The sequence below is a fragment of the Misgurnus anguillicaudatus genome, chromosome 22 (genome assembly GCF_027580225.2).
Source record: "Misgurnus anguillicaudatus chromosome 22, ASM2758022v2, whole genome shotgun sequence".
In the NCBI taxonomy this organism is placed as follows: Eukaryota; Metazoa; Chordata; class Actinopteri; order Cypriniformes; family Cobitidae; genus Misgurnus; species Misgurnus anguillicaudatus.
Genome location: NC_073358.2, coordinates 38,382,067 through 38,407,604, shown reverse-complemented (window position 1 = coordinate 38,407,604; position 25,538 = coordinate 38,382,067). Strand labels below are relative to the sequence as shown.

General features: G+C 34.4%; 2 protein-coding genes across 7 annotated transcripts; both read right to left on the bottom strand.

Annotated features, from left to right (window-relative positions):
* Nucleotides 1-632: 632 nt before the first annotated feature.
* LOC129439439 (globoside alpha-1,3-N-acetylgalactosaminyltransferase 1-like) lies at nt 633-5,029 on the bottom strand. The gene is made up of 4 exons (XM_055198045.2): nt 5,002-5,029; nt 4,570-4,602; nt 4,310-4,444; nt 633-1,542 (listed from the first exon to the last, which is right to left on the bottom strand). The coding sequence occupies exons 3-4, from the start codon at nt 4,387-4,389 to the stop codon at nt 852-854; spliced, it is 771 nt and encodes a 256-aa protein (XP_055054020.2). The 5' UTR covers nt 4,390-4,444; nt 4,570-4,602; nt 5,002-5,029; the 3' UTR covers nt 633-851.
* Nucleotides 5,030-12,648: 7,619 nt separating this feature from the next.
* LOC129439978 (globoside alpha-1,3-N-acetylgalactosaminyltransferase 1) lies at nt 12,649-24,370 on the bottom strand. Of its 6 annotated transcripts, none has more exons than XM_073860625.1 (9): nt 24,254-24,370; nt 21,390-21,425; nt 20,469-20,495; nt 18,526-18,567; nt 18,412-18,438; nt 16,736-16,780; nt 14,930-14,959; nt 14,697-14,831; nt 12,649-14,521 (listed from the first exon to the last, which is right to left on the bottom strand). In XM_073860625.1, the coding sequence occupies exons 1-9, from the start codon at nt 24,316-24,318 to the stop codon at nt 13,831-13,833; spliced, it is 1,098 nt and encodes a 365-aa protein (XP_073716726.1). In that variant the 5' UTR covers nt 24,319-24,370; the 3' UTR covers nt 12,649-13,830. The 6 variants fall into 6 exon arrangements, with proteins under 6 accessions (XP_073716726.1, XP_055054938.1, XP_073716727.1 ...); XM_055198963.2 differs by having other exon boundaries at nt 18,526-18,570; nt 24,270-24,320; XM_073860626.1 differs by having other exon boundaries at nt 24,270-24,320.
* Between the last annotated feature and the right edge of the window lie 1,168 nt (nt 24,371-25,538).

The following is a 25,538-nucleotide window of genomic DNA, read 5'->3' as shown; positions in this document are numbered from 1 at the left end:
GTTTTCAGTTAACTGAAAATGTTGTTCGTTTTTTTATAGGTTATTGTGTTCTCAAAATATTTTGTCTGTCCAATGTATTAACCTTTTCTAATGTACGAATGGTGCATGAATAAAAACATGATTTATTTTAAACCCAGTAAGTCGTATATTATCTTTATTGTTAGCATTTTGGATGTTGAAAATACAGTATATAGTAGGTGTATTTATTTATTTTTTTAAATCTGTAGAAAAATTACCAAAGCTATTGATGGTTTTCCAAATGTTATACGGTTTATTAAGTTATTTTAAAGGAACAGTATGTAAAAAAATCTATATCAATTAACCATAAAATGGCCCTGATATGTCACTAGACATTAAGAAATCATTTTCATTTCAAATACTTATATCACTGACAAAGTGGTCTGGCCAGGATATTGTCATTTAAAAAGTGGAGTTGCAGCCCTCAACTGATGTTTATGTTGTCATTTTGTTTATTGGCCACCAGTTGTGTGATTGCAGTACCAGTTTTAGCCACAAGGTTTGTGATTGCAGTACCAGTTTTGGCCACGATCCTACATACTGTTCCTTTAAGTATTTAAATTATCCCCAGCCATGGATTGTAAAAAAAATAATTAATGTTAACATGCATTCAGGATTTAAAACCTTATATTTGTACTGTTAAATCCATTTCCACTTTCGAAATAAGATCATCAAATGTCTATGTAAGGTACCACATAACAATATCATGCCTATTACTGTCTGCATGACTTCAAAAGTATTCCTGATGTCAATTTTTCCTTTTGAAACTTCCGAGGCCTGTATAGATGCAACAACATGTCAATGCAGATGGATATTGCCAGTGGCAACAGTTGCTATAAGTTTGGGCGAACCTCAGCATTGTTTTTAGCCACATGGGAGAAGCGAATCATTTTGACATGTTTCGTTCTTATGTTAATATCCCGCCACAGATACTCGGGTGAGAGCAGTTTGCTGGGTTTATTGTAAAGGAAATATTTGTTCACATGAGACTCCTCCTGCCATATTGCCTCAATAGACTTAGCAGCATCAATACTCTGCTGCTCACGACAGGTTTTGGTGAGCTTATAAACTTCCTGTACTGTGCCACCAAACGCAGCAGCACTGTAATAATAATCACCTTCTTCAACCGGAATAAACGCTTGTGACTCTGGTCTACGTTCATATGTAAATTTATCACGTGGATAATCATAGAACCAAGGATGAATCACACCTATAAGACGACCTAAAGTCTCCGCACCCCAGCGGCCATAAAACTTTGTATCCACATCAAGGCAGAAAATATAATCGATATCATTGTCCAGTTCACTCTTAGTTAGTTTTTCCAGTATTGCCATCCTGCCCATACTGATGTCCTGCCACCTATCCATACTCGGGACCTTTCGGACCATCAGCTGATGTTCTTCACTCAGTTTTACACCAGGAACCGCTTCTGGTTGATCAGTAAATAAATAATAATTCACTCGAAATCCAACAAAATAATGTTGCTCGGCTGACTCCAGAAAGTCTTTGAGAAAACGTGTGTATCTAAAAAAGAAAATGACAAAAAAATGGAGAGATATTATGATAAATTTATCACAAATACTTAAAACAGAATTCAAAAAATTGAAAAATACATTTGCACTTTTACAAATGGTTTTTGATAAAAGGATAAATGCAGTGGCGGCCGGTGACTTCTGTTCCGAAGGGTGCAAATTCAAAAATATGTTGCTTCTAATGTCAAAATGTGTGTTCGTTGCGTCATGTGAAACATGTGCATCATGCGTCTTGTCAAAATACGTGCCTTGAAAGGGTTTATGATAAAAGAGACGCTCATGTTCACGAAATACTAACAAGGCACTAACTTAACAGTAAACTCTGATTACACATGAGATTAAGCAAGTATCTTGCAAACCTGAGCGTCTCTTTTATCATAAACCCTTTGAAGCGTCTGCAGCCGGCTCATATTTTGACGTCACGCGTGATGCACATAGGTTCACACGGCACGCCAAACACATATTTTGAATTGACGAGCCACACACATGACGGGCTACAGACATCGGGCGCCCTCGAAAAAGAAGTCACCGGCCCCCACTGGATAAATGTGTAAATATATTGTCTTTAAGCACTACTGAACTTAAGTAAATACTGTAGCTAAGGCTGGAGGATCTTAATGTTCTCAAAAAGGTTGGTATGTTCTTTACAGAGATGGATTGGCTAGTGAGGATACATCAACTTTCAAAGAAATATCATTGTTCTGTTACCAGCAAACAACAATCAATCATATTTATTTATCTGGAGGGTTATTCCCATGAAGCATGTTTGCGATTAAACAAAACCTAGACGTCTAGGCTAAAACAAGTCAAATTTGAGTTGTCAGTGAAAATTTAATAGACGTCTAACCGTGGCTTAAAGGTACAGTGTGTAATTTTTAGAAGGATCTCTTGATAGAAATGCAAAATAATATACTAAACTATATTATCAGGGGTGTATAAAGACCTTTTTATAATGAACCGTTATGTTGTAATTACCATAGAATGAGACGATTTTATCTACATGCACAGAGAGTCCCCTTACATGGAAGTCGCCATTTTGTGCCGCCATTTTTCTACAGAAGCCCTTAACAGACAAACTTTTTTTACTAAGATGTGTCCGACGATGACATGTTTTTCCGGTGGCGGCTATACTGCCCTCCAAAGGCAGAGTGCAGTATCTACGCAAACACTGAAACTGAGAAAAATGGCTTTAAAGTTTTTACACTAGCCAGCCAAACATGTTGTGGGTAGATTAGTGGTAATGCATTCATGTAATGCCTTGTTAGGAAGAAATTTTTATAGAAAAAAAAACATGACCACCGATGTGACCCTTGACTCTCAAAATGCAGATACTGCACTGGATGACCTTTAACAACTAAAGCACTATTGCAATAGCAGAGTGCAGTATCTACGAACTAAATGTGTTCACTCAACTTTTTCTCATGCTTCTTAATACATTTTGATTGTTTTTAATAACTGTAATAGTTTTATTGATGTTTGCATGTTGTGAATGCTAAAAATGCTCCTTTTACCACAAAGAGTATTTTACTCATTTTATTAATTTTTATTTATTAATTTACATTAAACGAGGTTTGCTTTAAAAACAGTAGTTAAAAATTTACACAAGTTAAAAATAGAAAAACATGTTTGTCCCAAAGACATTATTGTAACTAACAGTATGCCCATTTTAGTTAATTTTCATGTTGTCTCAAAGTAGCACAGTTATGTAAACTTAGATATTCTTAAGATTATAGCTTAAGAAGTACTAAACAAAATGTTTTAACATTGAGTAGCCTACAAAATTAGTTCGTGGAAAAAGAGCACTTATTATGGAAGTGTACTTTTTCACCTAGCGTGCTTTCTGCCGGCCCCGGCTGCGCTCGTCAGGTTGACTGGGCGCCGTTAACTTTGCCTAACAATATAACTCTTATCAAACAAAGGAGTAACCCCTGTCAATACAATTGGATTAGCTGCCTAAAAAGTGGAGAGATGTTCGAATCAACAAACACCAATGCGACTGAATCGGATTATATAATTATTGTCGGAGGATATTGCCTTCAATGGACGAGCACAGGTAGGTCAAAACTTGCTAGCAGCTGGCTAGTTAACTACTTATAAAGCTGTAATTTGCCTATGTATGAGTTATTATCTTGTATCATCCTTACCCGTATTTGTTTATTTGCGTTTTAACGCGAGTTCAACCATTATTTGGACGCGGCATTGTGCCATGGTTGGTTTGTTGTTGTGTGTTACGATCGGGGAAAACAGCAGTATCTGCGGTGTCAAAGCCGGGGAAACAAAGCCAGAACGCAGTAACGTCACTTACTGCGGTTTGCCTTGGTATTAGCATGGATTTTGTAGTTACTGCAATTTTGACACCCTCATTTCTCTGAAAAGGGACAAAATTTAACTAAGAGACTTTGTCATAAGACAGAACAGATGTCATAAAGCTCGTTTCAAGCCTTAACTCCATTTTGACCAAGCGTGTAGTTACTGCGCTTTCGCTTTGGACGGCAGTATAGCGCCGTAGCTTCTCTATGCGTTTTTAAAGCGAGAGGTGAGCAGTGGACTAAGCTGTTGGTTGCAATTCGCAACCTCACCACTAGATGCTGCTAAAATTTACACACTGCACTTTTAAAAAATAAATAAATGAAACACAATATGACATCTAGGCAAATTCAAGTTAATTTTGGCTAGAATCGGGTTACTCTATCCGGTCTATACTACAGTCAACCTAGATTGTGAAGTGATTTTTGCTTGCTTGGTTGTATGGAACTCACTTTCCCAAAGCGAAGACAGTTGTTGCAATGGTGATGTTTTGTTGTTTGTAGATGGAGTCGATCAATGTAGGATCAAACATTCCCTCCCAAATGATTGGAGCCAACCACGGTGTCACAGAAACAACATCTGTCCTACTGTTTTAAACGCACACACACACACAAGCACACACACAAACACACGCACACACAGAGAGAGAGAGCTCTGTAATCATTATACTCACCAAGGAAAACTAAAGAATTAAATAAATCATAATACTCACCCTACCAAGACACTGGGCTGTTTGTACGAAATCCTGCAAATACAAATGAAAAAAAACTTAAAAAAATGGTGAATAGCACTAAAGGTGGTTCACTGGTTCGTAATTATAGGAAACCATTTTTTGTGCTAAACAGAACCTGTGTAGAACCATATTGTGCTATGCTGAACCAAGTGGTGGTAAAGTCATTCATGGTTCTAAAGAGGTGCTATATAGGTGCTCTGTAGCACATAAAAGGGTTTCCCTATATTACAAGCTTTTAGTAATATTTAGCGTAAAGTAAAACTCTTTCATTGGTTCATGAGGTTTTTAAATTAAAAGCTGTTTTTTGCTTTTTTATATTCTGTTAAATGTAATATATAATGTTTATGGTTCTTCTTTAATTTGTTCACTTGCTTACTGAGTAAGAGTTGAAATGTATGATGTTTTACTAACCCTGGCAATGAATGCAGTCCCAAATTCTTCTCCTCTATCCTGATAATAACAGAATCAGAGTCTTATTCATATAAACACTGTCTGAAAGTGGTCAAAAATGGCCCCTTACTGTCACTTAAGCAGTACCCTTTAAATAAGTACACCTTTGCACTTACAGTAAAACGTTCATATGAGTAGTACCTCAGAGGTACATACAGTACTGGTACCAAATGTATACATATTTGTACCTAAATGTTACATATTAGGATTTTTTAAAGGGTGCTGCTCCAGTAAAAGCAGGGCCATTTTTTCTGACAGTGAATTATTATGTGTGTTGGTGCATTGTTCTTAAGCATGTATATTGTTTGCATGTGTGAAGAGAAAGAATATATTTGTATATGCACTAGATCTGTACTTACTTCATTGGGCATAGTTCCGTCATTAGTTGTCTGAAATGTGCAACATTGTTCAGCAAATCACTTTTCAACATCATATAGTTGAATAATTGGTTGTGTTATTTTGTTGGAGTATCTTAACTTACCTGTATTTGTTGGAGGTATTACAAAAGTAAATTACCCTGTAAGACCAAACACATGTGATACCATAAAAAAGGATCTTTTCAAACATACTGTATATACCAGTGCTGTGTCTGAAACAGTTCACTTGTTCATTATTCCATATTGACATCTGAGTCCACTATATAGTGAAAATTTTAAATATCATGCAGAGCTTCATCATAAACCCTTACACCTGTGTAAATTTATGGATTGTATTATGAAGATTACTTTTCACATTTGTCATGTTTATTGTATTAGTTAATAATAATGAGAATAAAACAACTGCTTGTCATATTTATTTACTATTATGTTTATTAATTATATTTAATAAATATATGTAATACATTTTAAATAAAATGTATTGAATTTATTTTTTATTTGTTTATTTTTTAAAAGTAGAAAATATCTGACAACAAGTACAAACAAAAGTGTATAAACGTAAATTTGTGGTGTTTACTGTCAGTATCCTTCAGCTGATTCCAGTTACGCGTTTGTCACCCAGGAAATAGTGAGTAAGCGAGTGTACATCAAATGAACCCTCAAAGTCAGAGTGCATTGTGGGTAAAAACTAGTAAACAAATGCAGGAAATAAAGTTGTTCTGGTTTCGGACACCAAAATGGTGGACGCCAAATATAGAGGGTTTGCACGTGACGTCACCTTTTGCGAAAATGACTGCGTTACGCTTACTGAGTGGCAAAAGACAGAGCGGCAGCGTTAGTGTACAGTGTGAAATCAGCAAAAAAAAATTTATAAAACGTGTCTAAATGGGAAAAAGCTGTTGCGTGTAAGACTGTAACAGATTAACAAGAATTCGAAGCTATCGTTTTACAGACTTTCAAAAAACACAGAAAGGAGAAGTAAATTGATCGTTCATTCCAACGTCCACAGACCACAGACCACAGATGCTTGGGTTGACAAGCATATTCCAAAGCCTATTATCGTAATTTTTACTCTATTACATTTCCTAAATAATACGTTTTTGTTTTACATTAAATGTTTAATGAACGTATGTTTACTCAAGTAAAAGTACACAATTTAAATGCAAATTAGGTATTAAATAAAATTTTATATGCAATATTAAAGAATACATTTATTCTATGCTTTAGATGTAGTGAAGTAATTTTTTCCCTATACAAACACCCTACGAAAGCACAGATGCTTGGAAATTATAACTAATGTAACTAAGTATTGTCCACCTCTGCTATCAAGTCCAACTAAATTCAATTTAAGCTGATAATGGTCAGTTTTACTGCCGTTTTTTTGCAGCAGCCGCTATGAAAACCAACCATTTTGTTGAACGTTTGCCACTCATTAGGGCGAGTACTGCGTGGTCACGTGGAAAAGTGACGTCAATGCATACGCTCTATAGTGCACTGAAGCAGTTTTGGACACAGCATACATACTGCTTTATCATGTAAACATAATGCATGCTGAATAATAAAAATATTTGATTATTGTTTTTTTAAGCAAACTATTATATTTAAATATTTTTCATGACAGGTTTATGTCTGACTGTAACACCATAGGTGGGGTTAATTGTAACAAACAGAGTGTTTATTGTAACACCTGCTAGACAATTTAGTTTAAAGGCGCTCTAAACTAATCTGTGCGACGTCACTTCTTGTTGACGTTCGAAGTGTTGTCAAACAAAACGGAGCGTAGCTAACTCCTCCCCCTCCTTTCCGTGCTTTCTGAAAGAGCCATGAACGCGCCCAACCCTACCCCCAAATCCTTCTTGTCGTTTATTGGCTGGAACACGTTTGTTATGTTTCATGGTGGTAGGTTTGACCACTTTGTTTTTGTTGCGGTTTGTGGAGCCTGTGCTGTCTACAGAGATAATGTTTTTACAGTTTGTTCAGGTGACAGGCAGCTAGCAGATATACGAAACAAAAAATGTTTTATGGCCCAAAACGTGTGAACTCGCTTAGAGCACCTTTGAACACAAATAATTGACTATTGTTTATATCTGTCTATAATAGATAACATTCATCCATTTATGATCCTTCATCTAACCATCCTTGTATTATGCATCAATGCATATAAATATATATTTTTTGAAAGGGCTGCACAATAAGACAAAAAAAATCATAATTGTCACGTTTTTCCCTGATATTGTATTAACAGTTATTATTTTGATTAATAGTATTTACTTGCTGACACGTTTTAAAATGGTGTTATGTTTGGTGACTTACACACCCAACCTCAGAAAAAAAACATAAGATGAAGGTATACTTTCATGCCTCCAAATCACCCTTTATTCAATATCTTAACCAAAACACATTAAAACTTTTCACAAATTCACAGGAGATCATCTTCTTACAGTAAGAGAAAAAGACCAACTTTAAAATATCTTTATCTTTTAAAACTTTTATGCATTACCAATTCAAGTCATTTTTTAAGTTGATCCAACTTTTACTTTTCACAGTGCAAAGTACTTTGCATAAAAGCAAAATACCAAAGACATACATGTAAATATAAAAAAGTTGTTTTAAATTATAATTAAAGTATTTATTTACCCTTTCTGGGCACCTGGTCAAGCAGTAATTTTACTGATAATGGCTCAGCTCCTCTTTGATACTCAGTTAAGAGTTTGTAGTTATGCTACACGATTGTCACATCTTTTCAAACACCAAACCCAAGCATAATCCCAAATCAAATACATATTTTAAAAGAAAATGTACAGTACATACCCACTCAATAGCATGCCAGTGAACACAAGAAAGATGAAAATAGTATATTGCCGGGACATAATTTTTCTTGGATTATATGGTAGCATTGACTTGGAAAACTAAACTGAAGGCCAAGCGAGAGAAAGCTATAGGGAAGAAAGAGAGAGTGAAGGAGGAGTGTGTTGCCTTGGTGAGAATGATATTTCAGACACATGTACAGATGTGCCAGGGTGGAGCTTTGCAATACACAATATGAATATATGAAAAACACTCAGAGACCCAAATGGTACACTTTCTGTCTGTTTCAAGCCACGGATATTTAAATCACCTCTCACCAGAAAATATTTAAATTAAGGAAAAAGTAAAAAAAATAATAGTAGTGTCAACCTGATTGCATTGTATTATAATACATTAATTAATATTAATGATAAACAATCAAGTTTATTATTCTTGGTACAACAAATAAAGGTGCAATAGGACTAGCAAATGTTGCATTTTCACTCTTTTCCCATCACTTTCGCATTTAGCTAAAGTTAGCAGTTACCAACTAATCACTGTATAGTTTTATCCACGAAAAATGCAATGATTAATATATCCAGTGTTTATGTGAGGTTACCTTTGATAAAGTGGTCACTGTAAATACAAGTGCTTATAAAAAAATCAAGAAGAGAGCCTGAGAGCAGAGCCCAAGACTTTTCAGCTGGGCTCAATGACGAATCGATAGAAATAGTTAAGAAAACATATGGCAACATCATCATCATTTACACTGGGGACGCTAGGGACATGTCCCCATCACTTTTTGAAATGGCTGATTTTGTCCCCACCACTTTTTGAAAGCATTTGGATAAAATGTTCTGAAAAATCAATACCTGTGTGACTTTCACTGCTATTTTTGTCTTGTTTTCAGAAAAATATTTAAAACTTCTTCAATTAGGATGCTTTTTCTTGATGAGCAAAATGACCTAAGAAAATCAGTTTCGTTTTTAGACAAAAAATATACAATTTAAGTGAATTTGTGATTAAAACAAGCAAAAATATCTGCCAATGGGGTAAGAAAAAAAATCTTAAAATAAGATTTATTTTTTCTTAAACACTTAATTTAAGCAAAAATATCTCACCCCATTGGCAGATAATTTAGCTTGTTTTAACTAGACTTGTTTTCTTACATCATTTTGCTCATCAAGAAAATACATCTTGATTTAAGAATTTTTAGATATTTCTACTGAAAACAAGACAAAATTGTATAATGAGTAAGAAATAACGAGTAAGAAAGTCACTTTTTGCAGTATACAAAAAAAAATTCTTAGTACTTTTGTCTTGTTTTCAGTAAAAAATATCTAAAAATTCTTAAATTAAGATAAATTATGTCTAGTTTTTAGACCAAAAATATCAAATTGTGTGGTTGTGAGCATAAAACAAGCAAAAAAATCTGAAAATCTGAATTTTTCTTGAATTTAGTGTTTAAGAAAAATGTTTAAGATTTTTTTTTTTGCTTACCCCATTGGCAGATTTTTTTTGCTTGTTTAATGCACAAAAATCACTTAAATTTGATATTTTTGGTCTAAAAACTAGACTTATTTTCTTGGGTCATTTTGCTCATCAAGAAAAAGCATCTTAATTTAAGATATTTTTAGATATTTCTATTGAAAACAAGACAAAAATACTAAGAACATTGATTCTTGAAAATATTTTTTTGCAGTGCACGACTGGTTTTGTGGTCCAGGGTCACATATGTTGTGTTGTGTGCTTATGGTGTGTTTTCTTTTACATATGTAATTAATTTTATTGTAATCATTGCCTTAACATGCTGCTGTTTTCTACAGTATGGTGCTTTGGCACTATTCGATTGAGCTGGTATTGTAGGGACTATTACATGTGAAGTCGATATTGTTGAGGGTTTTATGCTGAGTATTTTTGTGTTGTTGACTGGCCTACGCTATGCCCATTTTTGATGCGCTGTTATTCAATATTTTTCCGGTCCTGCTGTAATGTTTTTTCATCTGATCTTTTGTCCCCACACTTTTCAACACAAACTGACACCCCTGGGTAACATGATGTAGTAAAAAAGATTCTCAACACATGTGTTTTAATGTTTAGACTTAAATGTGTTTGATCATGTAATCCTGATTTTTGAGTTAATTCAACTTATAAAATACTAATTCTTAAAAAAAAAGAAAAATTAGTTAACTGAAAGTGACATATTTGCCAATGTATGGTAACCCATGCTTGGAATGTGACCTCTGCATTCAACCCATCCAGTGAATAGTAAACACACACTGCAAGTTGCAAACACAAACACCTGCGAAGTGGGCAGCTATCCCTGCAGCGCCCAGGGAGCAATTGGGGTTAAGGTGCATTGCGCAATGACACACAGTCACAACCGGCATTCCCACAGCCTGAACCACCTTACAAACTAATGAGTGAAGTGCATCAGCATAATTGAAAGTAATTTTATTTCTATGCATCTATTCCTTCTGCATTTAAATTAGAATTTCCATGACATTGCCATGATATAACCTAATACAAACACACAAAAGGAGTTTTGATCAAACCCTTTTGTTTGTTTAATAGTAATGTACAGTAATTTCAACCTGTTGCATGCGGTTCTTTTTAGTTATTCATTCAATTAGTGCGTCAACGAGTAGTAGTCTATTATATCTAGGCATTTCTTGGTTTGGTTCATCCTGTGTACCTTTCAAAGCTTTGTGCTTCATTCCCAGGGAGTTTGTCATGGCACTGTTGCTGTGTGTTGTCTCACAAGGGATTTATAGCAGGCACACAATGAAGTTGCTTTAACACTCTTTCCACATCACTAAGTTAAACTCATGGCAAATAAAGCCATATGTGATATTTAATTAGACATGATGAGTATTATTAAATTAAATTCTGCTTTTTAAGCTTACAGTCATGGTTAGCTACATGATGAAATGATCCAAATAGAATACAAAAATGCACTGTAAGTCGCTTTGGATAAAAGCGTCTGTCAAATGCATAAATATATGTTTCTCTCGCAGTCTCCGCTGATGGCCAGATGTTGTAATCCAATAGATGGTTTTATTATTTTATCAACTTTCAGACGAGCACATTTGGAGTTGTTTTGGTAAAAAAAAGTGAGTAATACCGATTTGGAACGAAAATAATGTCACTAATTATTTTGTGAACTATACCTTTAAATCTGCTTTTTTTTTAGTAGACTATGGAAAACAGTATTCAAATCCTTCTCCAGTGTTTCTGTAGTTAAATGCTTTCATCTGCCTTTTGCCTGTGCTGTTATAAGCAGTATTTCTCGATTGCAAGCATTGAATGCATTTACTTTGATGTTACTATATATCCAAATGATCACTGTCAGCAGCTTTTGTGCTTGGGGACATGTCATCAATAAAACAAAAACAGTAAATGTAAATATCTCATTTGGAAATAGTTAACGCTCAGTTGTAACACAGTTCAACATTGCAAGTTCAAGGAAGAAGGTTTGTTTGAATAAAAATGCCACTGTAAAAGTGTTAACAGTGCGCAATATAACATGTGTTCATGTTTATCGTGTAAAAAAATGTGGTAATTTTCACACAATTTACTTATCTGTATAGCGCTGTTTTCACTGTCCTAAAAACAGGCTGATGTCTTCCTTGTTCTATGAAGTCCCTCCTTCAGAAATACGTAACTAGTTCTGATTGTGTAGTTTGTTTAGTGTGTTGTGATTCAACAGCAGCTTAGCTTAGCGGAGCCGCTTGAGCCAAAGCTGGTGACTGACGTATTCCTGTGGGCGGAGTTTAGTCAAAAACTCTTTTATTGTCATTAAAGCAGGAAGTAGAGGGCTGTAGTCCAAACCGGCCATTCGCTGTAGGCTTTGAAAGGGGAATTCTGTTAAAGAAAATGTATCACCTGGCAGTGAACTTTGAGCTTTATCATTTTACAGGTATTATTTATGCTGTAACAGCAACATAACACACAAACTAAAGTTTGAAAAATGGGATCAGGAAGAACGTGACCTTGAAAATGATGTGTTAGGTAAGAAAAAAGAAACTTGAGTTGCTTTGGGGGCGGTTCACATATTGCATCTTTTGCATGCGCAAATACTTTTGTATCTTTTGAATGTACACCATTGACTGTAAAAAAAGATGGACGCGACGTCGCTTTCTTCCATTGTAATGGAATGAAACCAAAAATGTCAGAATGAGCGCTGCCATGTTACGTTTGGTGCCAGAGCATGCACAAAAGGAATCGTCTGTGGAGCCAGAGGCGGAGCCGGGGTATCAAACTTCCGCTCAAACATTCGCGTGCCCAATTCAACCGCGCCGATCATAACGGCACGCCCCATTTCTATAGCATCAAATTACTAGCTAAAATGAAACATATCACAAAAATTAACAATTGAACATATATACCTTAAAAGACTAAAACCATATTTCGAAAAAATGTATTGGAAGTGTAGATATTTTTTTATTTAGAGCCGAGTCTCGTTTGTTTGCATATAGAGTATTTAATTCAATTCAGTATTAAAACACTACGATGAGCCATACAGTAGGTGATTAAACATAAACCTTGATCTAAAAAAACTGTATGCAAAATATATAAAACCATACAACAGCTTTACTTTGTGTATTTGTGAAATAAAAAAGCCACACTCCTAGTGTGTTGGAGTTAAAATTCACAAACTTTTTGGTAGCATATTATCTCTATGAATACAAAATGGGGCCATGGCATGAAAATCTGACTTTTCCCATGTTTAAGTGCTATGATTGGGTCCCCAGTGCTTCGATCAACCTAGAAAATGTGAAAAGATCAACCCAGTAACTTAGTTTTGGTAAACCATTATCTGCAAGCACATGAAAAATAGGTTGTTGAAATTTGGCTCTCCTTATGATGTCATAAGGAGCTCTTATTATAATAATACAACCCCTTAATCTGCACTATCCAACCACAGCACTGCCATTTAGTGCAGAGAAAAGCACAATTGAGTTTTAATTGCAACAAACCATTATCATTGTGATCAGTGTTTGAATTTCATCAGCTCATTTGCATTTTAAAGGACACACCCAAAACGGCACATTTTTGCAAACACCTACAAAGTGGCAATTTTAACATGCTATAATAAATTATTTATATGGTATTTTGAGCTAAAACTTCACATATGTGCTCTGGGGACACCAACGATTTATTTGACATCTTAAAAAAATCTTGTGCCATGGCCTCTTTAACACTCTTGTAGATCAGCTAGTATATAAAAGCTGTACAGTGTGTAAATCTCACTCCTCGATCTCAAGAGATCCTCCAGCGTCTGATGCTAGAGGCCATGGCCTTTTTGTTGTGCAGTCGACTCCCATAACAGATTCATCCCCGGTCTGAGTTCAATCTGAACGGGTTCAGGGGCGACCAGTTATATTCTGTTTTATTTGGTGACATTCACGGGCCAATTTTATCATTTGCCTGTTGTTTACCGTCCAAGAAAAGTTTCTTGTGGCGCATGGTGCTATAGGAGTCTATTTAAGAATTGAGCAGAGGTAGCAAACAGATCGTGGTAATTCACAATTACATCAAAGATGTTAACATGCCTGACACGTTCTAATACCAAAACCATCTTCAAATAAAGTGCATAACGGTGTCAATGTTCAATTAATACCGGCTACCGGTTTGAACGAACAGCAGCATAGTTTTTATTAACCTGAGAGAATCGAATGATTTTCACATCCTTTGTTTTCGATTTGAAATCCTGCCACAGATACTCGGGTGATAGCAGCTTAGTGGGTTTGTTATAAAGGAAGTATTTGTTCAAATGAGATTCCTCCTGCCATACCGCCTCGATGGATTTAGCCGCATCAATTTCTAACTGTTCCCTGCACGTTTTAGCCAGCATATATACGTCTTTAACTAAGCCACCGATCACAGCTCCACCATAATAATAATCACCTTCTGCAGAGGGAATATATGCCTGAGATTTAGCTCGACGCTCATATGGGAATTTGTCACGTGGTGTTTCATAGTAACCAGGATGTATGACGCCTACAAGCCGACCCAAAGACTCCACCCCCCAGTGGCCACGAAACTTCGTATCCACGTCCAGGCTGAAAACGTAGTCTGCTTCATAAGCCAATCGCTTCTCAATCAGCATCTCCAGCTTCCCCATCCTACCCAATGTAATGTCCTGCCATCTGTTTAAACTGGGGACTTTAAACACTGTTAAATAATGTTCTGCACCGAGAGTTACTAGAGGAACCTCTTCTGGGTTATCGGTAAACACATAGTAAAGCACACGAAATCCAACAAAGTAATGCTTTTCTGCCGACTCCAGGAAAGTTCTGAGAAACTGTGTGTATCTGAAAATAAATGATGAAACAATGAATGAGTGGCATTACCATTACTAGGAAGCATAATATTTTCCCCTTGCCAATGGCAGCGGTATGACATTTATAGAGATGTGTACAGAACTGTGTACAGTCTAACAAATCTAAAAGCTCAGGAAATGAATTGGGATCAGAGACAGAAACTTACTTTCCAAGAGCGAAGACTGTAGTTGCTATAGTGATGTTTTGCTGTTTGTAGATAGGATCAATTAGCTTGGGATCAAAAGTTCCTTCCCATACAATTGGGGCCAACCATGGCGTCAAGGTAACAATTCCTTCTGGGCTGTGTTAAATGAAGAAATTCCCACATATTAATACATTGAAATTCCAGATGGAAACCGATGAAACTGTTTTGTGTTAAACAAGTGTTTGTAGACTTACCGCACCACACTTGGCTGTTCGTAAAAAACCCTACAGAATAAAAAATGAATACAATATAAGCAGTAAGCCTCTCTCTGAGTTTTCCCCCTTGACCAACTCTTTTTGAGTGATCTGTAAATAATGTCTGAGGTTATAGATCACACATGGATAATCCTGATTTTTAAAGAGCACCAATTATGTGATTCACGATTTTAAATTTCCTTTAGTGTATAAGCAGTGGCGGACGATGACTTCTTTTTTCGAGTGCGCATGATGCAAAGTTCTTCACAACATGTATGTAGCACGTCGTGTGTGGTTCGTAATTTTAAAATATGTGTTCTGCACATCGAGTGAACCTATGTGCATCACATGTTTTGTCAAAATAAGTGCCTGCTGCACACATGTGTAAAGGGTTTATGATAAAAGAGACGCTCGCGTTTGCCAGATACTCGCATAATCTCATGCGTAATCAGAGTTTACTGTTAAGGGTGTGTCTTGCGTGTATTTTATGAATGTGAGCGTCTCTTTTATCATAAACGGTTTTGACGTGTGTGCAGCAGGCACTCCAAACAATTATTTTGAATTTACGCCCCTCGGATGAGCAGTCATGAGCCGCCACTGTGTGCAAGTGTGTACATGTTAACGATATGCAAAAGGTACAAATCCCAAAGTAAATTATGATATTAAGGCCAATCACAACTTACTGGTTATATCTGGACTATCGGAGGCACAGCGTTTTTCAGATCGATGAGCTTTGTACAAAATCCATGGTTTCAGGAGGGCAGGTGCTTAGAGGAGCAACAACTGTACGGTATGTGGAAAATAATGTTTTTTAACCATAAACTACGCGAAGACATATTATACTAAATACACAAAATAATGTTGTTTTTAGCAGCATAATGGGTGCTCTTTAATGTGACCTCCATAAATGAATATATCGCCCTATAGATGCTTAACTATATTTGTTTAGTGCTATTGTACATTTTATGGTATTATTGCAAATTCGTCACGTATAGTATATTATAATTCTCATATTTTATATCATTTCCTCTTTTTGGCCCATTTTTATGTAAGCTGCTGGACTAACATGTCTAGTTTACTTTGATACCTGTCATATATCATGCTGGTTGACTAAATAATAGTTTTACAGTCCCAGAAAAAGTATATATAATTTTAGTAGGCTATTTTGATTTATATATTATCCTCTAATAAAGCATTGAGGTAGGTACAAGATTTCGGATAAAATTATATCTCTGATGCTCGTCCATTTCTTGAAATAGTTTTATTCATGTTGTCCTCAAATCAGTCATCTCTCTTTTTAGAAAGCGATAACATCTTACAGAGAATTCTTTTTACAGTTAGTAATACACATTTTATAAAATTTGCTAGTGCTGGGCAAAGATTAATCGAGATCAATTGCATGCAAAATAAAAGTGATTCTTTTTGCATAATATATGTGTGTGTACTGAATAAATAAATAAATATACATATGTAAATGTTTCTTAAATACATGCATGAATGTGTGTGTATTTATATATGCATAATAATTACACACAGCACACACTCATATATTATGCAAAAAAAAACACTTTTATTTTGTATGCGATTCATCTTTGTCCAGCATTATTTGCTTAAGAGCACAAAGAATGTAACAGTTCATCAGAGAATTCTTTAGAAAATTGTAATCACTTTCAGTATGAGTAACAAACATCTTATGAACAAACTGACAAAAATACAGTGTAGTTTCTATATTTTTAAAATTTCCCTTATTTCTTATTTCATTATTTTTAAACTTTAGTTTGTAGGTGTGTTTGTGTGTTTACTCACCCTTGTGGTAACTGCAAATTCAAGTCCTTTTGCATGTTTGCACAGCTAACAAAAAGCACAGTATTACAACATTATAGCACATATATTATCAGAACTTTTGTGCAGCCAGTGATTTTCTTCTAAAAATGCATTCATAAACATGCTAAAGGTTTTACAGTTTTTTACAGCTGCTAGGACACATTTCTCAATACATAGGTCACCCCTGCAAAACTCCTCACACAGTTCTCCTAAACCCACTTTCAGCTTGGCAAAGCAGTTAATTTCACATTCAAAATGCACTACAACTACCAAAACACTTTATTCAGGTCTCAAATCAACTTATTCTTCCAGAACACAAGCAAAGGTTGACAGCCGACAAACACACTTTGTCACCTACAAAACAATGACATAAAAAACACTAATAACATATAGCATCATACAATGTTTTCTTGTGTAAAACAAGGACACATCTCTGTTTATAATTCACTGCAATATATGTTACTGGAATGAAACAGACATGATGCAGAATTCTTCAATATTTTATTTAGTTTATTTTTATTTTTTGGCACTGAGTAATTCTAGAATACAAGAATTTGTTTGTATACACACCATCCACTGATACAGATACAATAGTAATGCTAATCTTCTCAATTTGGCCAATTGTTTTTTATACAATTTATTTTTAAGATTTAAAATATATTTCATTAAAATATTACTGTAGAAATGTAGCAAATTGCCTTCTTGTTCAGTTTTGAATTATGTTATTGTTTTGAACATAAGTTTAACCGTTTTGAAAACCGTATGTAAGCATGTGCAAATTGGCATGTATGTATAAAAAGTTTTGGCAGTTGTTGTGTCTGAGTGAGAAAAGAATTCATGAAATTTGAGAGATGTAGTCACTGAATGCATTTTGTGCCAAAGCAATGATAATTGATCCTCAGTTTAGCCCACATAGACTTCTGTTGTGCTCATTGCGTGAAGCGTTTTGCAAAAGTGACCTAATTATTGAGAAATGTGTCCTAGCGTCTGTAAAAAACTGTAATTAACATCCAAAAAGGCAAAATTTTATATCATTTGCTCAGTATAAAAACAACAGAACTGAATAGTAAGACCCACTACACTCAACAACAGTGCATGCTAAATAGCACTACAAGTGGTTCACTGGCTTGTAATCATACAGAAACCATTTTTAGTGCTGCTATATAGCACGTATGTAGCACCTATACATGCTATATAGCACTAAAATAGTTACACATTGATTAGGAACTTTTATTTAGCACCATTTCACAGTGTAGGTTAAAGGTAAGATTTTAGGCTATGGCTAATGGTACACTCAGTAATGTTTGCTTTGGAGTGCCCACAGAAGTCTTGACAAATAAAGATATTGTCAAAAAGTACAGCTTTGCACTTAAAGAGTTCATACTGTATCTTAGTGTAAAAGTATTTTGACCATTTTTTTTAATTGTGTGTGTGGGTGAGTGAGTGAGTGAGTGAGTGAGTGAGAGAGAGAGAGAGAGAGAGAGAGAGAGAGAGAGAGACACAGAGACAGAGAGACAGAGACAGAGAAAGGGAGATTAAGTGTGTGTGTGTGTGTGTGTGTGTGTGTGTGTGTGTGTGTGTGTGTGTGTGTGTGTGTGTGTGTGTGTGTGTGTGTGTGTGTGTGTGTGTGTGTGCACGCGTGCGTGCGTGGGACTTACATGGGACTTGTCCTTCTTTTTTCTGATCTAAAAAACAAACAAAAGTATATGTTGAAACACAAAAACATAATCCAACCAATTCACTATAAAACTTTATGGGTGCTTTGTACTTACACAGCTGTGATTAAATCAGTGACTCCTACGTAGCCTTCTGTCCAGCTAATTTGAATCAATCAAATAGTATTTATAGTAATTTCTATACATTTGCTAGCTAATATAAATAGGTTAAGTGTGTACAGAATTAATTTCTATAGAATTTTGTTTAGATTAAGAAATTTTGGTTGGTGCACATGATCACAACTGGGTGGTAATAGACCATGTTTACATGTACCCTCAAAATGCGATTATAATGGGATTTTGGAAATATTGCAATTGTACTTTACCACATATAAACACAATACTTCGATAAAAATAATGTGATTAAGCTCATAATTGCAGCAAGTATAATCGTATTAACCTCCTAAGACCCGAGCTTTGGTTCGTCTTTTTTTTCAGATTTCTTCCAGCTATTTTGGGGTTAGGAAGAACCAATAAATGAAGAGTTTGGTTCCAAAACGCAATAAACATTTTTGAAAAAATGAGTTACTGCCAGAATCAGTATTATATCAGGTCAGTATTTAAAAGTTAATTCTTAATTTTACGCAAAATCCAATATACGCTGTGTTATTCTGTAATATTTTCTCCCTTTTTTCCCAAAATGCAATAAACGACACTCCCCCTTTTCTACAGAATACCATAAATCCGCTCCACAGATTACAGCGCATCATTCCACGCAATGTAAACAAACAATGGCGGCGCGTTGAGTACACGGAATCCTAGTTTTCCTCATCTACTTTGTACTTTCCATAATTTTACTCAAAGTCAACGAAAATCGAGCAGGACCAAAACATTTTACAGCTGATCGCTGTGAAAAACGTTAAGCGATGACGTCAAGTATAACCGCAGGAATGACAGTATTCTTAATATGACAAAGTAAGTGTTTTGATTAATGACATTAATGTATATATTTTTAATTAATGTGTACAACTAGTCAACTAAATTAATATAACGTGGCAAAGATGAATGCACATTTATATAGGCTATTGATTCAATAGATTTATAGCATTTTGAATAAAAACTTGTCATGGATTTATTGCATTTTGTGGAAAAAATAATCAGTTTTTATAATAAATCTTTGAAAATCAAGTATATGGATTTGAATTTTTTTATGTTTTTATAACCTAAAGATGCTATGTGAAAGTTTGTAACAGAAAATTTGTCAAAATGGATTTACTGCGTTTTGGAACCAAACTCTTCAAATATAACCACCAAATATTTTTCTTTGAACATTAAGCAGTGTATTTGACCATGTTTGTGTACAACAGGTTCCAGTTACACAGAATGAAGTTTTAAAAAATGTCAAACAGTATGCGGCCATGTAAACACATTAATCACATCTATGCACTAAAAGAAGTGTGTTTTTGTCACACACCATAACCTTGATGCGTCAGCTAGTCAAATTGAGACTAAGCAACCCAGTATCACAAGATTACGTACCTATAGGCAGGTAAATTTGTGAGTCTTTCCTGTGACACTGACATGCTTTTCCACCTTTTTGCATGAACATGTAACTCATTTCCGTTCAACTGTCCCGCACCTGCCACTCAACTGTTCTGTCCCACCCCCTTAACATTGTCGCTTCGGTTCAGGGTTAGATTTACATAAAATGACATCCATACCCAAATCCAACTTTAATAATGACAGGCGACAATGGTTTAAAAATCGTAAAATATAAAAAAATAAATCATGAAGAAAAGTTATAAACCAATACTTAAAGTGACTTCCTAATGCAAACACCAAATCTAACCCTAAGCCGAAGCGCCAATGGTTTGAAAATAGGACAAAACAGTTGAGCAACAAACACGTGACAGTGCCACGTAAACAGAAATGCGTGACATGTTCACGGAAAAAGGCGAAAAAGCGTGTCAGTGAATCATGTGATATAATTTCGTAATACAGGGTTTGAATAAGAAACAGTGTTTTGTGACTGTAAAAGGTAAAAGCAATGCACTACTCACTTGATGCACATTCTTTGCTCTCCATTTCTGAAAGCAGATAAGGTAATAATTGAGTTGCTAAAACTTAAAAAAAGACCATATGCTTAATGTTGGCTGTAATTGTGTCTATTTACAAACAGATGGTCACTTATTATCATTATATTGTAACATTACGTATTGTGTATGAACTGTCTGTTCTACTTATGTGGGTTGCATTTTAGAAGTTAATTCATGAGCTACTGTAATGCTATTTGAATTATCTGGAAAAAATACATTTAAAAATGTATTATTAATGGATTATTATTAACATATCAATTTATTAATAAGTGTGTAAGTTCTGTGCTACACTCTTAGAAAGGATGTGTTAATTTTTTACACATCTTTGTGCGTTAAGCTTTTAACACATTATGTGTAATTTTAACACATTATGTGTCATTTTGTGTTGATTTTGTGTTACAATATAACACAAGTTGTGTTAAAAGTTACACAAAATGTGTTGTTTCAATAATAACACAGTGATGGGTGAATTCTGGGACAATGCATTTTATGTGTCGTCCCACAATCATCAACACTAATGTGTTGTTTTTAAAACATTTGTTCTAAGAGTGTATTAGAGTCACCAATTTGTTTGTTTTTTAATATTAACACTCCCTCTATTGGTAATCTCTGGTGGATAAACAGATAGCCCTGCTCCAAGCCTATGGTTAAACCCATTTATGTTCAGACAAACAGAGCAATGTTAGACAACTATGTTCACACTTTTCAGAGACTAGTTAATAGCTCTCTCTGAATGTCAAGTTAAGATTTGAAGCAGGAAGTATTTTAACACTAAAAAGTACACACTTCAGAGATTTTTCTGCAATTTTTTGCAGTCATATCTTTAATACAACTAGAATTTTAATGGATGGTTGTTGTTATCACAAGCAGTTGCAGTAAACTCACCTTTCCCAAGTGGAGGTGTAGCCCAGATAAATAACCCTGTGGGGAAAATAAAATGAAAACGTATGAATACAGAAGCGATTATATCTTTTATAATGTGACTACTTACTGTATCAACATTGAGAGCAAAACCCACCTGGGCTGATTAAGCATTATTTCAAATACTATGAAAGTCAATGGGTACTGTCAACTGTGTGCTTACCAACATTTATCAAAATATCGCCTTTTGTGTTCATAATAAAGAAACTCATACAGGCTTAAAATAACATGAGGTTGAGTAAATGCCAGAATTTCATCACCTAAAGCTACACCAATAAAACATTGCCTAACATTAGGGTGGGTAAAATATCAGACCCTCACACACACACACACACACACACACACACACACACACACACACACACACACACACACACACTACACGAAAGCTATAAAGCACACATGTGCATAATAACAGGGTTAAAAATTAACCTCATTATCAAATCACTTTACATTATCTTTCTTTGACAGTGCAAAAAGTATTTAAAGCTTTCACAAAAACCTTTAAACTAACATTTTAGTACCAAACATTGATCTTGTGCTTTCAAATGCCTTTCTTCTTTTCTTCACTGTAAAAAAATTCTGTAGAAATTGCAGCTGGGTTGCCGGTAATTTACCGTAGAGTTAAATGTATGTTTTTAACTGGCAACATTTTGTTCAAAGTTAAATGAACATTAAACATTTACAAGTTTTTGTCTTTATAGAGTAAAACTAAAAAAACAGCATCAAGCAAAACATTCTGGGAAACAAAATCTGAAGCAAAAAACAGAAAAAGGTTGATGATGACTTCTGGTTCCCAGAATGATTTTCATGAGGCTGTTATTGTATAGTTTTATTTAAATATTTGAAATATTTATGTTAATATTTAAAATTTATTTAACTTTGAACAAATTCTTGCCAGTAAATAACATAAATGTAAATCTATGGTAAATTACCGGCAACCCAGCTGCAATAACATTGTAATTTCTACGGAATTTTTTTACAGTGTTCACTTTTAACTAGTTGCTAAGTTGCTTATTCCTTGCGTATTGGTAGTTATAGAGCACAAATAAAGCACCATATTCTACATTTCTTAATTCCTTACACCTAAATCTAACACCTACATTATTAACTATTAATTAGCAGTTGATTGAGGCAAAGGTTAGTTAATAATCACCATGTGTTGGTCATACTAAAGAGTCACAATACTGGTTATAAATCTAACAAATATAATTAAAGCAAGCCAAATGCCTGACAAACACATTATTAGTACAGACATCAAATGTGTATGTGTTTAGTATTTATCCACAGGCTCTTTATTACTTTAAGGTAGTTTTTATTATAAATTATGTTGAACTATATAATCAGTCAAAGATTGCTTTGATTGGAAAAAACTCTTCCCAGAACTCACAGTTATAAGGAAACTGTAAGGAAAGCCTATGAAAATCCATCTAAAGTCATTTTTGTGATTTACTGTTGTCTACATAAAATCATTCATAATTTAAAGAATATTTTGAAACTTTAAAGTTTACTTTCTTACTGTTTGTTTGTTACATTATGTTTATAACAAAGAGAACAGATGCTTGTCATATTTATTTACTATTATGTTTATTTATTTTATTTATATTCATATTAAATAAAATATATATTTTTATTTGTTTATTTTTAAATTAAGTAGAAAATAAATAATAACAAGAACTAACAAAAGTGTAAACATAAATTTGTAGTGTTTACTGTCAGTATCCTTTAGCTGATCAAAGTCATAGTAAAAAGTAGTAAACGAATGTAGGAAATAAGTTGTGCACCCAGGTTGCGGACATCACTACAAAATGGCGCCTGCCAAATATAGTCCACTATATAGGAGATAGGTTTCGGGTACAGCAAAGCAATTTAATAAGTTGATTGTTTAAAACTGTAGTTAGAAATGGCAATTTGACTTGTTTACTACACAAATATTAGTTTAATGAAAAATTTACTCATATAATAGGCTAAGTGTAATGGCTTACTTCAATAGTAGCCTATATTTCACCTATGAACTTGCGGGTGTGCAAGACCGCAGAACACGGATGTTCTCGACTCGCATGACAGACTGATTGAGAGATAAGGGAATAATGTTTACTCACGTATACACTAGGCTTTGTTTCAACAGTTCATAACAAAAAACAAGATGTTGTTATGTAAATATTTAAGAACATTTTAAGAAATGTTTGAGAATGGCAAACATAGGAAAAACAAATACTATGTAAGTCAAGGTTACGACAATTGTGTGCTTACCATCGTTTATCAAGATATCTTCTTTTGTGTTTATAAAAAAAAAATCATTCAGGTTTAGAACAACATGAGGGTGAGTAAATAATGACAAAATTTTCATTTTGGGGTAAATTATCCCTTTTAATTATTTCATAATAAGATTTTATGAGACCTTAGTCCAGATTTCACAGGCAGGTAAATTCTTGCCTCCCTAAGATCACTTTATTGTTTTCCTCACAGTTGTAAATCTGTTTAAATTAAAGCATGTGCTAAATGTTTTATCAGACTAATATGTTGCTCATTCTTGAAAACATCTTTTTGTTAAAGTGATTCTGATTCTAATTCTGTTACCGATTCCTCAGTCACCCACCATACAGTCAGACACTATATGTGTCTTATTGTAATAAAGAAGTATACACATTGATATAGTCAGAGATTGTCTTTTTTTATAAAAAATCTGAATCCAAAAAAGCATTTAAATTACAAACATCACCAATATTCTGAAATCACTCTTTATCACTCTTTTGTTTATAAAGTTAACAAATGACAAAAGCAAACGGAAACCTTCTATATATTTAAAAAAAAAAGCAACTACATACCCACTCAGTAACATACCAAGAAACACAAGAAGAAAGGAATGAACGGTTTGACTTGATCGCATCATTTCTGTAACAGTCTAATTCACACTGAGCGCGTTTAGAAAACTGAACTGGGTGGTAAGATATAGGAAGAATGAAGGAGGAGTGTGTTGCTATGGTAATCAAACATCCAATCAAATCCCATCTAACATTTGAACAGCCAATGATTGATTTGAATCCTCCAGCACATTATAATAATCCCTAAAGAGACTGCACACCTGACCTGAAAGATGATTTAAAACAAACAGGGTCGTACTTCAGTTTTTAGCAAAATAATGTAACACATGCTAGGCTTGTGCATGAACTAGTTACTAATAAATTGACAAAACAAAATACAGTTAATTATAACATTATTCATTCAGAAAAGCATAATAGGATTTTTATGCACTTGTAGACACATGATAAATTAGCACACACACACAGTCGAAGAATAACTTTGTAAAGTGTGTTTATAAAACATGCCTTTACACCCTTTTTTACATACACACACATTTCTTTGTGTTCGTAACTTTCGGTTAGTGATACAAAGATAACAAACCGCTGAATAAATGGATTCAAACATAAACCCCATGTCAATAAAATTCAGTGAGCACCAGTAAAGCTATTATGCAGTATTAAATACAAGTCAAGTCAAGTCAAGTAAAAAAAAATATTAAGGATGTAAAACACCTTGATGTGACTATACCAATGAAAAAGAAACAAAAAAAATGTCAACCAAACAGCATTTGGGTAAAAATATTGAACAGTGTCCACCTTTTCGTACGCGGAAGCCATGTATGACCCAGTGGGAGAATGAAATTGAGGGTTATTCAATAATTTCATGATGTTGGTCGAGTGTGACAGGTCTTTAATGTGCAACTATAAAAGCAGAGGCATACCAGTATCATACCAGTATGTTTTACCTACCTGGTTAATAAATTGTTACGTTTGCATTCATTCTAATTTGCTCTGTATTATTGACTCTTCTAAAATTACTATAAAGAATTAGTAATCCTCTGTTTAGGCAGGAAAGATTAGCATCACATGCTAATATTTGTTATGCTCTGTTATAACATGGAAGAATTGGTTATCCTATGTTTAGGCAGGGAAGATTAGCATCACATGCTAATATTTGTTATGCTCTGTTATAACATGGAAGAATTGGTTATCCTATGTTTAGGCAGGGAAGATTAGCATCACATGCTAATATTTGTTATGCTCTGTTATAACATGGAAGAATTGGTTATCCTATGTTTAGGCAGGGAAG

Excerpts from the sequence above, each read along its gene's own strand:
- LOC129439439 (XM_055198045.2), bottom strand. The coding sequence starts at position 4,389 with ATGTTTGATCCTACATTGATCGACTCCATCTACAAACAACAAAACATC. Across the intron at positions 1,543-4,309 it reads ACTGTCTTCGCTTTGGGAAA|ATACACACGTTTTCTCAAAG; the intron begins GTGAGTTCCATA and ends TTTCTTTTTTAG.
- LOC129439978 (XM_055198959.2), bottom strand. The coding sequence starts at position 24,318 with ATGATGCGATCAAGTCAAACCGTTCATTCCTTTCTTCTTGTGTTTCTT. Across the intron at positions 18,439-18,525 it reads ACTGATTTAATCACAGCTGT|ATCAGAAAAAAGAAGGACAA; the intron begins GTAAGTACAAAG and ends TTTGTTTTTTAG. Across the intron at positions 14,522-14,696 it reads ACAGTCTTCGCTCTTGGAAA|ATACACACAGTTTCTCAGAA; the intron begins GTAAGTTTCTGT and ends ATTTATTTTCAG.